The 14,950-nt window shown below is 41.5% G+C and overlaps 1 protein-coding gene across 1 annotated transcript in view; it reads left to right on the forward strand.

Annotated features, from left to right (window-relative positions):
* Window positions 1-14,950, forward strand: part of Chi (LIM domain-binding protein 2 Chi) — a 691,542-nt gene that overhangs the window by 268,616 nt on the left and 407,976 nt on the right. The window contains exon 3 of the mRNA XM_067135525.2: window positions 12,095-12,208. Within this exon, the coding sequence (XP_066991626.1) occupies window positions 12,095-12,208 (114 nt within the window). The remainder of the gene's footprint in view (window positions 1-12,094; window positions 12,209-14,950) is intronic.

Below are 14,950 nucleotides of genomic sequence, written 5' to 3' on the forward strand. Positions count from 1 at the left end.
TTGCTTGCCCGGCACCGGTTGGCTTGTGATAGGCACGAAGCATTCCTTTCGAACATTGTCACCTCCCCCCCATGGCACTACAGCCCTTGAAGGGCCTTGGCCTACCAAGCGACCGCTGCTCAGCCCGAAGGGCTCCAGATTACGAGGTGTCGTGTGGTCAGCACGACGAAATTCTTGGCTTTCTAGACCGGGGTCGCTATCTCACCGTCAGATAGCTCCTCAATTCTAATCACGTAGGCTGAGTGGACCTCGAACCAGCCCTCAGGTCCAGGTAAAATCCCTGACCTGGCCGGGAATGGAACCGGGGCCTCAGGGTAAGAGGCAAACACGCTGCTCCTACACCACGGGGCCGGCTCGAACATTGTCACCGGTGGCGAGAAATGGTGCCTGTATGTCAACGTGAAGAAGATGAAAGAGTGGCTCAGCCTATCAAAAAAGCAATTCCCCGTTCCAAGAATAGTGCCCATCCACAGAATGTCATGTTTTGTGTTTGATGGAACAAAGATGGCATTCTTCACCATGAACTTCTTCCGAAAAAACGTAACGATTACCTCTGCTGTGTATAGTGACCAGCTAAGACGGCTTGCCGTTGCTATTGACAACAAAAGACAAAGACAACAACCAGTCTTATTGCTCCATGATAACGCTCGTCCGCACACAGCGCAGTTGACCAAAGGTGTAATTGCTGGGAACCTCTTCCTCATCCTCCGAATTGCCCTGACTTAGCCCCCTCAGATTTCCATCTTTTCCGCTCTCTTTCTAACCACATTCAGGGGCATGTGTTTCCTGACGAAGCTTCTCTTGACCAATGGCGAACCGATTTCTTTCAGTCAAAACCAAAACAGTTCCACAGGCGAGGCATTCAACTGCCACCTGAACGTTGGCAGAAGGTCATAGAGAGTGGAGATTAATACATCACTGAGTGTGATTGTGAGTTACAGCGAGCGACAGTGACAGTAAAATAAAATAAAATTTTTAAAAAGTTGAGAACTGCTCGAACTTTCGCATCGGCACAATAAATAACTTAGGGTGCGCAATTGTAGCTTTGGTAGGTGGTTATTAGTACTGACATTTACTATTTCTTATAAAGCCCTTTGAAATAATTTTTCGACCAAGAGGACTGTCATCGTGTGATTTCCTGACATATGAGCTGAATCTAAAATTATCATTGTATATTTTTCTGACCTGAAGCGACTTCTAATACTAATTCTTTCAGATACTGTCTTTCCTCTGTTTTCCTTCCCTTTTACAGAAATTGATCAACAACATAATCATCATCATCATCATCATCAACAACAACAACAACAACAACAACAACAACAACAACAGAAAGCTGCTTAACACCTTTATTTGATTGTGAATTTCATACACCTTCTTCTAACGAACAAACCAATTAACCCTTGGTGAGAAATATGACCCACTTTCATTTCTTTAACTTTCAACACCGCCCTTTTTTCTCTTCTGTTCCCGGAATCGTCCCTTTGTCCCTAGTAACAAAAGTGGAGAATAATTTACTCTTTCATTCCCGATTTGCTTCACAAACTAATTGTTGAATATCTGAACTAAGCACACTTCTCGTTAATTTTTCAACTTCGGTATCTTGCTATTACTTCGCCAATTTTTAAGAAATATTGAAGTCTATTCTTATTCAGTACAAGTTGTAAATTCCTTATTCGTGTTCCATCGTTGTATACCAAAACTTCTTTTCCGTTTAGGCCTACGATGGACCACGTGGTTCTTAACTCTGAGCTTTTTTCTTCCTCTTAGCCCAGTATTTCTTCATTCTAGCGCTATGGATGTCTTTCCTTTCTTGAGTCATTTCACTCCTACTGCTGGACTCAGTGATTTAGCTGTTAGTGACTGGAAAGAGTCAGATGTCTTGATTAACTTTCTGAAGTTATCTCGATTGTAAATGTCAATGTGATCAATGTTTATGTATTGTCGGTCTTTCCGAACTAAATTAGTCCATTTTGGCATTTGGTGCTTTCTCTCTAGATACAGTGTTGAAGATCCTTGAAGTGAGTTTCTGGCTGTCCATCCTGACTATGTGACCATAGAACATTAGTCTTCTCTTCCTCATAGCTGTACAGTTCCTTGTTGTGCCTGATTCTGTACCCATCTCCTTCTTTAATAGGACCCATAATCCTTCTGAGGATCTTTCGCTCTTTCAGTTCCAGTTTTCTGAGTTGCCCTTTCCGGATCTTGTTTAGGCATTCTGAGGCGTACAGTATACATGGTCTTACTACGGTCTTGTAGTGTCTAAGATTAAGATTCAAGGAGAGGGATTTAGACGTGTATATGTTCTTACAAAGATGATAAGCTCTTTCTAATTTAGTGCATCTACTATTCATTGCAAGGTGTTCATTAATATTTGGGGTTATCCATTCTCCAAGATATTTGAATGAGTTGGCCTTGCGTATTATTTTGTCCCCCAAAGAAATGAAGTTGGATGCTTCTCTGACGTTGGTCAGAAATTCTGTTTTGTTGACAGCGATCTTCAGCCCTACTTTACCTGCTATGCGTTCGAGGGAGGATAGCGGGTACGTAGCTTCTTCCATACTTGAAGCTAAGAGTGTGAGATCATCTGCGAAGGCTAAGCAAGTGACGATTAACTGTCTTTTTTATAGCCGATTTTTAATCCAAAGTTGTCAGCTGTGTGTTCGTCCATTCCCGAATGACCTTCTCCGGCAGACAGTTAAACGGGATGGGGGACAAACCATCTCCTTATCTAATACCTGTTTTGATCTCGAAGCTTTTTGATAATACCCCTCTGAATTTGACTTTGGACACGGTGTTCGTTAGAGTAGCCTTCACAAGATTCAAAGTCTTCTTATCCAGTCCCATTTCAGTTAACGCCTCAAAGAGGGGCTTTCTATCTACCGAGTCGTAGGCCTTCTGGAAATCAACGAAAATTGCTACATAGGATGAGGTGCTGAGGTTTTTGTGGGTAAAGATAGTTTTGAGGTTCAGAATCTGCTCTGTGCAGACTTTCTAAATCCAGCTTGGTACTCTCCTATGCAGGAGTCTAATTGTGCCTCCACTTTTTTAAGCATTGCTTTGGAGAAGATTTTGTAAGTCACTGATAGGAGAGAAATCCCTATATAGTTGTTAGGGTCTAACCCGTCTCCTTTTTTGTGCAGCGGGTGGATGATAACTGAAGTCCAATCCCTTGGTAGTGTTTCCGTCGTCCAGATGTCAGTTATGATCCTGTGGATACTGTCAATTGACTCTTCATCTGCATGTTTCCATTATTCTGCAATGATGCCGTCTTCGCCTGCTGCTCTGTTAGATTTCAGTTCAGAGATGATGTTTGATTTCTTCTTTGGTAGGAGGGAGTCAGGGTTAATAACATCCTTGGGTTGAAATTGGAGTTTTTACTCGGGTTCTTCTGCATTGAGGTGGTCATCAAAATATTTTGCAAGGGCTGTAGTACAATCTTCATTGTTCATTTTAATTTCTCCGTCTGGTCCTCGAAGGTGAAGTGTAGGGGCTGAGTAAGCGTTTGTCGGTTACGTAACGCATACCTATCTACGAAATGTCACTGTAATATTGTCCCAAATGGAACATGATAATTGCTTTTACACAAATAAAGTCGAAAATCTGCGGTAAATTAAGAAATAGTACGAAATATTTTACTTGCAGAGAATGATATGGATACATACTTTACTACCTTACAACTTTTTTTCTGCTACGTCGCAGCGCTTCCGTATGTGTTTTGTTTGTCTAGCACTTTCGTGTGGGATGTCTTTGCTCACTGAAGTTGTTTGCATTAATTAGGTGTCGTTTTCTTCATGTTGCTGATTAGTTTTGTGCCCTAACTCATTCATTAAATTATATATTTATTGGTCCAGCGATCATGCTATTTTGCTATTTGAACTGATCGCGCTAGTCATATGGACAAAGATAATGAGAATTCACAGACATAGCACTCCCATTCGTCGATGCTAGCCCTGGACCTCAAGAAAGAAACAAAAGACGGCACGAGCAGCGGAATACAACATAAGGGAGTCCTGTCTACAGCCCGTTAGTACGTATACATATTTCTCTAGATATTTCTCTAATAACGACGGTATTTCTTAATTTACCGCAGATTTTTCACTTCATTTATGTAAAAGGAATTATCATGTTTCACTTGGGACAAATATTACAGCGACATTTCGTAGATAGTTATGCGCTACATAACCGCGTTTGTCTGAGATTTTAGAGTTTTGTGTAAGTTACTGGTGTTGTTCCTTTGAAAGTCTTTCTCTGCCTGATTTATGATGTTTTAAATTGCCTCTTAGCATTTCTGATGGTTTTGGCCGTGTTCTTTCTGATTGTTAAGAAGGCTGTATGATTTTCCGTGCTTTTGTTGCAGGTCCATTTCACCCATGCCTCTCTTCTCTCCTCTATTGCATTATCACATGTTGGGTGTCCACCATGGGTGCTTACTCCTTCTGGTTGCAAGGATGGTTTCTGTTGCTGCATCTATCAGTGCCTTCTGTAGATTAGGCCAATCCGTTTTATTCTGATTGTTGCTTAGGACCTTAGTAAAGTTGTTGTTTTCTTTCAACTGGGCTGGATTAAATTTTGGGATTCTGGACCTGGTGTAATTGTTACCTCTGCACTTCGTGAGTGGAATGTTTGCCTTGACCAAAGATAGGTAGTGGTCTGAATAGATATTGGTACCTCTCAATACCTTGACGTTCCTTGCTATTCCTTCTATTGATGGCAACGTGATCTAGCTGGTACTCTCCTAGCAAGGGATTGGGACACCTCCAGGTCCTGGCTTTTCGGGGGAGGTGTCTGAATGCTGTAGATTTAAGAACAAGGTTATGATTCTTACACAGATTGATCAGCCTCTGCCATTACAATTTGTGCTCTTGTGAGCCGGGTATTCTCCGACTATGTTCTTGAACCTGCGCTCTTTACCAATCTGGGCGTTAAAGCCTCTCAATATGATCACGTGATGTTCTGGAATCTTATCGATTGTCTCTTCCAGTTCTTCCCAAAAGTATTCAACACTTCGTCGCTGCTGGGACAAAACCTCCTATGTGAAATATTTTGGCTTAGAACTTTGGCCAGTAAGGTTCTGTCATCTAAGGTACAATTTTGTGTGAATATTGTCAAGGCATTCTCGCTCTTCATAATGTATGTGCTGCGGGTCAGTATATCTCCAAACATATTATCACATAGGAGGTTTTGTCCCGGCAACGAGGACTTTCAGTATCACTCTTATTACTATCATTGGCAGGTGCATGGAAGTTAACAGTTATGTAGGCTTTGTTGAGACTACTGAAGGCTATAGTGGACATTCTCCCATTTGGTGATGAGAAGGAGATAATGGAGTTGATCATTTTGTTGTTGGCTATGAAGCCTGTACCCAGGTGAGGCATATTCTTCATCACTCTCTGACCTGGCTGTCCCTTGGAGACCCTAAAGCATTGTGACTCAAACGGTTCTTCGTCCGTAAATCTTGTCTCCTGTAAAGCCGTTATAAGAATGTTTTGTTTTGTTAGGACGTCCAATGTATGTTTCAGCTTTCCCGTTTGTAGGAGGGAATTAATGTTTATCGTTGTCAGATAGTTGATGTGTTTCTTCCTCTTACATGAAGATGCAGGCTCCCCAGAATCCGATGGCCTGCCAGCTCCACTGTGAGTGGGGTTGGTAGATTTCCAATTAGTCGATTGCTCCATGTTTCCAGAGTTACGAAAAAGTTTAGTGGGGTTATCCGAAGGTAACGTGGTGTTTAACTATGAAGGTTGTAAGCCTTGAAGCCCCCAGTACTGATCGGTTCACTGACCCAGCTTCCCGCTGGGATTAGTTACCCAACCTTCCACTGAGTTGCTCAGCTTAACAGGGAGTTTCTCGTGTAGGTTACGCGCTGGAGTGGTAGTGAAAGAGGCTAGTTGGGTTTTCTTGCGGAACCCAATGTATTATTGCTGCAGGAGTTTGGCAACGACATATTTCACTACCATTTGCCTAGAGTCCCAAGGACTCTTCCCAGGTTGATTCCTGGGACCTGTATACCGGAACTATAATAACTATAATTCGACAAAAAATACTGAGATTGGTTTAGGGAACAACAGTTATCTTCATTGAAAGGCATACATGAGAAGAAAGGTTTTAAAAAAAGTCGTTTATCAACTTCAAATAATTCATCATGAAAGGACTTTTTTGGAAGTGATGGGAAAGTTCTGAGCAGAGAATGTGCGTCAAAACTCATCTCGATTTTTCAATCCAGCTACCGAAATTTTGAGTTACCTTGTCCTCTCATAGTGCATGTATTAAGACATACAGTTAGGTATACTATACTTTTCTGCGTACCTTAATACTTCTGTCTGTTAAAGGTAAACCTGCTTTGAATTCTGAAGGAACAGTTGGCTAATATTTAATGAGTGTTTGTTCAATTTTGTTGCACTTTGTTCCGTGCAGTTCTTTTATGAACATTTGCGGAATGTACGCTCTGTCACGCGTGTCAAAAGCATCGATTTAATAAAACAGTTTAGTTATTTGATCCAGAAATAAGAACGATACGGGTGTACTTGGAAAATATAGGCATGTGTAAAATAAAATATTATTTAATAGTTATGATCATTTTATACATATGCTGGAGAGGACGAGTGTTAACGTAGATTTTTTAAAAGTTTTCATTCCCCTCCCTAAAGGGGAGGGGCGGGCCACCTTGAAGGTTACGCCTTCACCCTGGCCAGGAGTTTCGGCTTGTTGGGAAGGAGCGAGGGAAGTTGGTAGATGGGAATTTGAAGTGAGGAAAAGTGAGGTGCGTGTGGAAGGTTTTATATATGACTTAAGAGAGACATGACGCAACTGAAGGAAGAGAAGGTTTAAGCAAGGGGGTTATGAGGGACTTGAAGAGCAAGGAGATGAAACACCGATTAGAAGGTTACAAGAGAAGTGAGTAAGAGTCGGAAAAGGTCAGCGGGGGACGGTGGTGGTGAAAGGAAGAAATTAGTTGGAGGAGGGGTGGACTAATGGGTTGAGGAGGTGGAACGGGAGGTGGGGTCGGCCGGGGGCGACGAGGGGTGGTGTAGGTTTGAGAGCGTGCTGGTGGTGAACGAAAAGGCTCCACTCTATATCGATGACCATAGATGGGGGCTCCGGTGGCAGTGAGGCGCTGGACGTCGGCGATAGTCGGAAGGAGGAGACGTACCATATATGTTGGTCCTGAACTGGTCTGAATGCGAAACGCACGGCAGGTGGGGATTCCGGCGGCTTGAAGTTATTGTAGGATATCCTGGCTGGAGATGGAAGGGTCGAGTCCACGGATCACACAGCTGGAGAGACCACGATGAGATGTGGATTGCCGCGTGGGCGATGATGACGGTGGTGCTGCTGCGACATTGTCTTGAAGCGATGATTGAGGCGACGGCGGCGTTGAGTCGGTGGATGCCAAGGGGTTGTTCGGAGGAAGGAGGGGGTTTACCGTTGTAGAAAATGTAGAAAGTGGACGGCAGGAGATCATAATGGGCGATGGGTGGCAAGTCGTGACAAATGTAGCCGGTATATGAGAAGAGGGCAAAGGCGTCGTGGTGGTGGTAGTTGTTGTAGGGGAAAGGGAAGAGGAAGTCGATGTGGATTGTTGCGATGTTATGGTCGGCGGCATATGGACGACGGGGAGGGTGGTGGAGTCGGCGGAGAGTTGGGCAAGTATGGATGGAGGAGTAGATTCCACGGGGTAGAAACGGTTATGAACGGATACGCCGGCGTCGATGAGGCGCTGCTGGTCGTCCAACGTTGGTATGTAGAGAAGAATCAGTGGAGATGGCAATGAACTGGTGCCGTCCAATAGCCGGTAGGCGTCATGTATGCGGAAGCCAGCGGAGCGGATGGCGGTGTAGATATCATCTTCGGAGATGGCTGGAGCAATGTCTAGGATGGCGCAGGTGTACATGGCGACTGCCAACGAGGCGTCAACCTTTGTTTTTGGGGAGGTGGCTGGGTAGCAACTATAAATGATGGCCGCCCGGCCGCAAAAAAAAAAAAAGACGAAGGGATGCGTGGACGTAAGTATAGTCCGATTTGGAGATGAAAAGCCTGTGCGTGTGCCCCCGCAGTGGGCTTGGAGGATCTCTCGTGAAATGCGTGCGTGTGTAGCGTAGATGTCTGTTCCATGTTGCTGTTTGTCGAGTAGTGTTGGTCGTCCTTGCAAGGTAACATGTTCGATCTCCTTTGATTCAATACCTGTTGTGGTTGAGTTGGTGCTCCTAGAGTCCTATTGGCCCTGTTTTACAAGGAGCCATGAAAATAAGTGTTACTATTTTCATAGGTTTTATTACGAATGAATACAATTGAGACGGTTCTCGTAGAGTAGATTTCTAGTATCAGAATATCAGATATAGATTTCACTAGATCTCATTGGTAGTAACGATGAAATCTGGGAAGGTGACATAGATTAATTAATTGTGATTGTCAGAACTAAATGAGTTAGTTTACATTCTTAGACTGGAGTATTTAGTTATCTGCTTGTTCTCTTGTTTTATTTCGTGTTTTTTTGGCATGTTTCTTCTTATTTGGAAAGTGATTAAATGTTAAGAAGTATTAAGGAACTCCGGATGGTTCTTCTTAGCCAAACATAAAATTCTGCATTTATTTGAAAAGTGGAAATAACGATACAAGTGCAGTGAAACAATAAAATGTAATTGTTTTACCTCAGAATAATACACTAAAATGTGAAGGTCTATACTTCGTTTCATTTTAGGTACCATTGCTTTGAGTCAACAGCTGCTTTGCAGTATGCATCTCTTTAGTCTTTAGAATAATTATATGTACTTTTACCTTGAGAAAACTGATCAAATTTTGGACAAACAATACCTGTTTTGTAATTGTAATTGTTAATGATTTGACAGCAAATAGCCGATCTAGAAAAGTCGTCCTGATTTTGCATAACCCTGTTGACCTGTCAAATCAGTATTAACGAAGTATGCTAGTGTTCACCCGTAGAACAGAACGAAATCCTTACTCTTTTACTGAAGTACTTGATAGTTTGAAGTAGTTACTTACGCAACAGCCACGGAACATACTGTTTTACGTTACGAGTGCGGCGCGGAATGAATCTCGTTACGAGTAAGATAAACTTACCACTTTAGTGGCTGTTGTGTACAATATTTTATTCCATACTTTGGCTAATTTATTTATCTTAAATGAAATGTTTTATTATGCATAACCTTGGCATGTTGCCACGCAAATCTTCCATGTTTGACTCAAGCACTGGCGTTTTTTGTTTCGTTTTGCTATGATATAAGCGATGTGTACATCGAGTTATGCGGTAATAAAACATCAAAATTAATGTTATTTGAAGCTGTGAATAGTCCGCTAAGCTACCGGAGTCGTAAACATGGTCCTCAGGTCGTGGATTAATGAAGGTAATACGAACTTTATGATGAAAATGAAAATCCACAGCCTGTTTCCAGTCATTCGTCCGGATCAGGAATGGAAGAATGAAGCCCCCATCTAGCGGCGAGGATAGGAATTGTGCCGGCTGCCGAAGCCTGTCGCACTCCTCTAGGGCAATGATTTATACATTGCAGATGAAATGAAATGATATTGGAGTGTGTTGCTGGAATGAAATATGACAGGGAAAACCGGGGTACCCGGAGAAAAACCTGTCTCGCCTCCGCTTTGTCCAGCACAAATCTCACATGGAGTGACCGGGATTTGAACCACGGAACCCAGCGGTGAGAGGCGGCGCGCTGCCGCCTGAGCCACGGAGGCTCTGAAATTTATGATATCTGCTTATATATCTGTCGGAAACGGATTAATCTTGGCAGTGAAGATGGTCATTGCGGCCACATAAGCTGGGAATACAGAGACGGCATGGGTAGGGAACCATAGTGCTGCAATCAGGCGGAGAAGCAATTCTACAAGGTTAAGTTTGGTGTTGGCCGATTCATAATCTCTCTGAATATCCGTGTTTACTTTAGTGTGAACCGGAATTCAACCAGTAACAGACTATTTCTAATAAAATTGTATGGAAAGTAGTTACAGTATCTTGAAGTGTCATTTTCCGTACATTTTTTAATGTGGAAAGAAGTCATTTTCGTCATAGTATGGAATAAAATATGTTCCTGAACATCTTTTGTTCATTTGTCTTTGAGTTGCTGGGCAACAAATTTGTGCTCGCTAAGAATAAGACTATGATAATATATTGCATGTATTCTCCAAAATATCATCGGAAATGTTCGACGACAACATCGAAATTTGTAGGTGTCTGAGTTTTTTTTTGGATGAAACATTTAATTTTCAAGTCAGCAGCCAAAGGGACATGTTGAGTAGATGGTTAGTATTCTGTCAGCATCAGATTTGTTTAAAACTCGCACAGGACTACCTTCAGTTTTAGAAAGTGAAGTTTTGTGCACTGTACTTGAAGACTAGTGGCTACTCGTCAACGGCGGCAACTCTTGCCCAACTAAGGCTTCAGATGCGATAGTTACATTCTTTATTACTGTAGGCGAGTGTGTTAGGAGATTTAAAAGAAGCTTTCGTAACGTTCTGCAGACTTTGTGGTAATGATCGAATACGATTTGACTATTGATATCGTAACTCGTCCCTAGAATTCGAAACTCCATACCTCAGGAACTAACCCCAATAAAATTTTCTTCCATTAAATTATTTCTGCAGTACGTTATGTTAGGGTAAGCAAGGTCTGTGGTTATATCCCAATATGTCATCCTTTTGTCACGATTTCCTTAGGTGTACTACACATACAATATATTGTTGGCTGCTAGTTGTATGTGATAATGAGTTGAAACCTTCCATGTGTAAATACTTGTAGACGTAGAGTGCTATATCAAGTACTTGTGTGAAAATTGCCTTTTAACGTCCTACTTGGTATCGTAATATAATGAATACTGGATCTGCCGGTCAAATATATCTTGAGTGCTGAGACACCTTTATCTCATGGGGTCTCATATTTGTTTAAGATTATGTACAGCATTGAACGTGAATTGAATATTTAATTTCCTTTCTTTTTTTTTTTCTTTCTTTTCAGTTTGTTTGTTTTCATCTTATTTCCATGTAACACCGGTGTAGGACTTCCCAACCTTCTGAACAACTGATCCGGTGTACGTACTCTTCTAAAATGTGGAAAGATGGTGTCAAAACGTCGAAAGCTTGCCTATTTTGTCAGATTTTCATCAGTCCTTTTTCATAAACAGTTTTACACTATGATCCTTTCCTTTTGTGACATTGTTGCGAACAGTATATGCATGAGCTTATCTCTCTTAGAATGGGGAATCTTGGATTATGGCTGCTTTAGCAGTATGGTGTAATTTTACATTATACTTCGTATAATTTCTGCGTGAGGAGATGTGTTGCAGAATAAGCCAGCATGTCAACGTTTCTTTCAAACATCTAGGTAACATGCTATTTCATTAGGTTTTTCTTTTTAATGAGTATTTAATGGATATTTAATTTCCACGACCGCATTGTACTCTAAACTTTTCAACGCATTAGTTCATGTTCAGTTCATATAGCGGCTTAACGCCACGCAAACGCAGATAGGTTTTCGGTGACTGTTGTATAGGAAAGGGCAAGAACTGGGAAGATGCGGCCTTAGACTTAATTAAGATACAACCCCAGGATTTGCCTGCTGTGAAAATGGGAAACCATAAAAACCATCTTCAGGGCTGCCGATGATGGAGCTTGAACCCATTATCTGCCAGATGCAAGCTATTTATTAGATGTTACAGTGTATGTAAATCGTGCGACGTAAACAGTTGAGTTTTCGAACCTTTATCTCCGTCAACATTCTGTACTAATTTTATTCACTTCGATAACGCAGTAAGATTGTTTTCCTGTAGCCAGTACCCGGTACTCCGTTTCGTACGAGCTGGTAACAAAGAAATTCCTATTTTTTTCGCACCTAAAACCAGCGCCTTTGTTAGCGGTTGGCATTTTTATTATAAAGTTGTTAATACCGCTAGTAGTGGCTACAGTCCGACATTTTGACACCAAACGCGGTACATATGAAGTATGCGAGAGTCAGGTGCTCATGAGGTTGGGAAGTCTTTGACTTACATGTCCACCGCGGCTGTTGGAACCAGCAGAGTGGTGGACTGTACAGCACCTACTCACTCTGTTTTTTGTTTTCTTTTAGTTTGGTCCCGAAGGGAGGTGTGCCCTGCCGGGACCCCCAAAACTCGTGTTCGGGTTCCCCGTGCAGTTGTACGTGGGGTCGCCAATGGATAGTTCCTTATGACTCGGCCAGCCGGTAAGCAACATTGACACACTGTAACACACTCCCCCAACTTTAATGTTGTTTTATCATTTTTCAGAAATGTTATTTTTGTTTCAAATAATTTTGTATCATTATTAATTCCACGATTTATGCCGTCTTAGTTTGTGCGTGAACTTATGCGGGTTTGCCTTATATGAAAACAGATTTATGTAGCTGGACAACTTTGTTTTAGATTTCCTTCACAATAGCACATGTTTGTATGTATGTATGTATGTATGTATGTAATACAAGTTCAAGTATGTACCCACTTTTGTGTATACGATTCGGTAACTACTACTGCAGTAGTTTAAACATCGTATTCAAAATACCCCGAGACGTTACATTATGGTTGGGTCAGTTTACAGTAGGTTAGTTTAGCGTTGACTGAAATGGTACTGGATAGTGTAAATAGAAATTAGAGGCTCTGAAATTTTCCGAATAATGTATTGAAGTAATTTTAGTTAATTCACCGTGGTATGTATATATTTGCATCTACCTCGGGTTACAGGCCAGAGCAAAATGTAGCTTCCACTGAAGTACCCGTCTTATGTATGGTTGTGACAGCATGTGAGTTGCTGAGGTATCGATGTGATGAGTAATTTCATTCAGAGCACGACTTGTGCGTCTGAGTGTTATGTTAGGTGCTATTCATAGGGTCAGTCATACTGGTCCAGTGAGGAAAGCAATGGCAAACTACCGCACTCCTCATCTTGCCTAGTACTCATCATTTTATCGCCGCCGTCGGTTTTTGCAGCTTCCCAGAACCGCAGGATCCAGCTTGCCGCTGGGCTGTTAAATAAGCAGGCAGACTATGTATTGTATGTATGTATGTATGTATGTATGTATGTATGTATGTATGTATGTAGAGACAGAAGGAAAGTTCGAATCAAAATTAATTTTGCGTAAAGTACCGTGATGGACGTTGGATTGTTAATTGGTTAGTCAGTTGTGTAATTTGGGTTTTGGCCCTAGTAGAGAGAGGAGATAAGTTCTCTTAGATTTAAAAGTAGGTACAGTGAACTATCCAATGTTCCTCAGAAGTGAATGCGGAAAAACTTTGGTCAGAACTACAAATAGCCATGAAGTTGCCGTGGCTGGAAGTGAAGACGCTTCAGCCCTGACTTTGTGTTATTGTGAACGGTGTGTTTGTTTTCGACTGTTTTTTTCACATTAATGTCTAGTTTTTCGGCTGTTGTGCCCGACGTACAAATTTACTGTATGAAGTGGAATTTGATTAGTGCTTCATGAAGTGCATCCCGTTGCCCGCGCGTGAGGAGAGAAAAGAAAGAAAGAAAGAAATGCGATAAAGACGAGGTAAAATAATTTTAAGACCTTCAAATCAATCACTCTTGGCATAGGAATTATGCATTACTGTATATGTATTTTTACACGTTCTGAAGAAAAGTGGCGTTATTGAGATTAGTATCTATTGAGAAAAGTATGTGTTCATCCCGCTATATTATCAGTTGTTTCTGGTATGTCGTGGGAATGCTGTTATCTGAAAGGGTCGCATCTACTATTGATTAACTGCCGTAACAGTGGTTGCTATCTTGTTTACCTATTATTGTAGATCACTTTAGAAAACTGTTTTATGGCCTTCTAAAGAGCTGTTTCAGTTTGAAAAATTGTTTTCATGCGATGAATTTTGATGTCACGTATTTCAATATTGCCAACGGCCGTAGCCGTGTTGAAACACCGGATCCCGTGAGATCTCCGAAGTTAAGCAACATTGGACGTGGTCAAGAAGTGGATGAGTTGCCACGCGCTGTTGGTGGGGATTAAGGGAATGGAGGAGCGGAAAGGAACTGGCCATCCTACCGTACGTAAACTCCGGCTCAGGCACACCTCTGTGGAGGTTCGGACCTACCTTCGGGCAGAATACACCCTTACCTTATTTCAATATGAATTCACTCGGAAATATTCTTCGAAAGCCACCAAAACACTGAGAATATTGAATGTACAGATGTCATTTAAGACTTTGGCAGAATTGTATTTCATATTTCTGTATTTAAGTTACTTGTAACACTTGATTTTACCAAACGTGGGAAGAGTATGTTTTAAAAAACAGCAAAAATATTACTCAGGCACTTCCCATTTTTAACACCGCGATTAATTTCACTTCAGAATGCAGTTACCATGTTCCATTTATGATACCAATGAATTATGGAAGATTGTAACGATTTTGTGTTTCGTTTATTGAAACGAACTTTGTAACCGGTGATTAATATGTCATGCCGAGCTGAATTATTTGATATAATGTGTACTAAGGTAAGTTCAGTTGAAGATGTCTTTTCCGGCGGGGAGTCATTACATTGCACCACATAAATATGGAGTTATTACATTTCAGAATCCAGTTAGCCTTTAAATTAATAAAACACGTTTAGTGTGTCTCGTAGAGACATCGTATTCGTAGTTTTCTTTCAGTATTTCACAGTTCTATGAAATCCCTCTGGTTCAACAAGCTACTGTGTCACTCTTGATAACACGTGACTAAGCCTCGTTTGCGTCATCTATATTTGAACCTTCGCCGTCGAAATGTAAGTTCATTGTCTTCATTGATTTCTCTACCATACCATACCATACCGTACCATAAGATTATAATTGTAGTTTAAAGTGATAATGAAAATGAAAATCCACAGCCTGTTTCCAGTCATTCGACCGGGTCAGGAATGGAATGAATAATAATAAGTAACTCAGCATGGAAACTGGCAAGAATTATCCAAAGAAATCAACAGT

Source organism: Anabrus simplex, chromosome 1, assembly GCF_040414725.1.
Source record: "Anabrus simplex isolate iqAnaSimp1 chromosome 1, ASM4041472v1, whole genome shotgun sequence".
NCBI classification, from domain to species: Eukaryota; Metazoa; Arthropoda; class Insecta; order Orthoptera; family Tettigoniidae; genus Anabrus; species Anabrus simplex.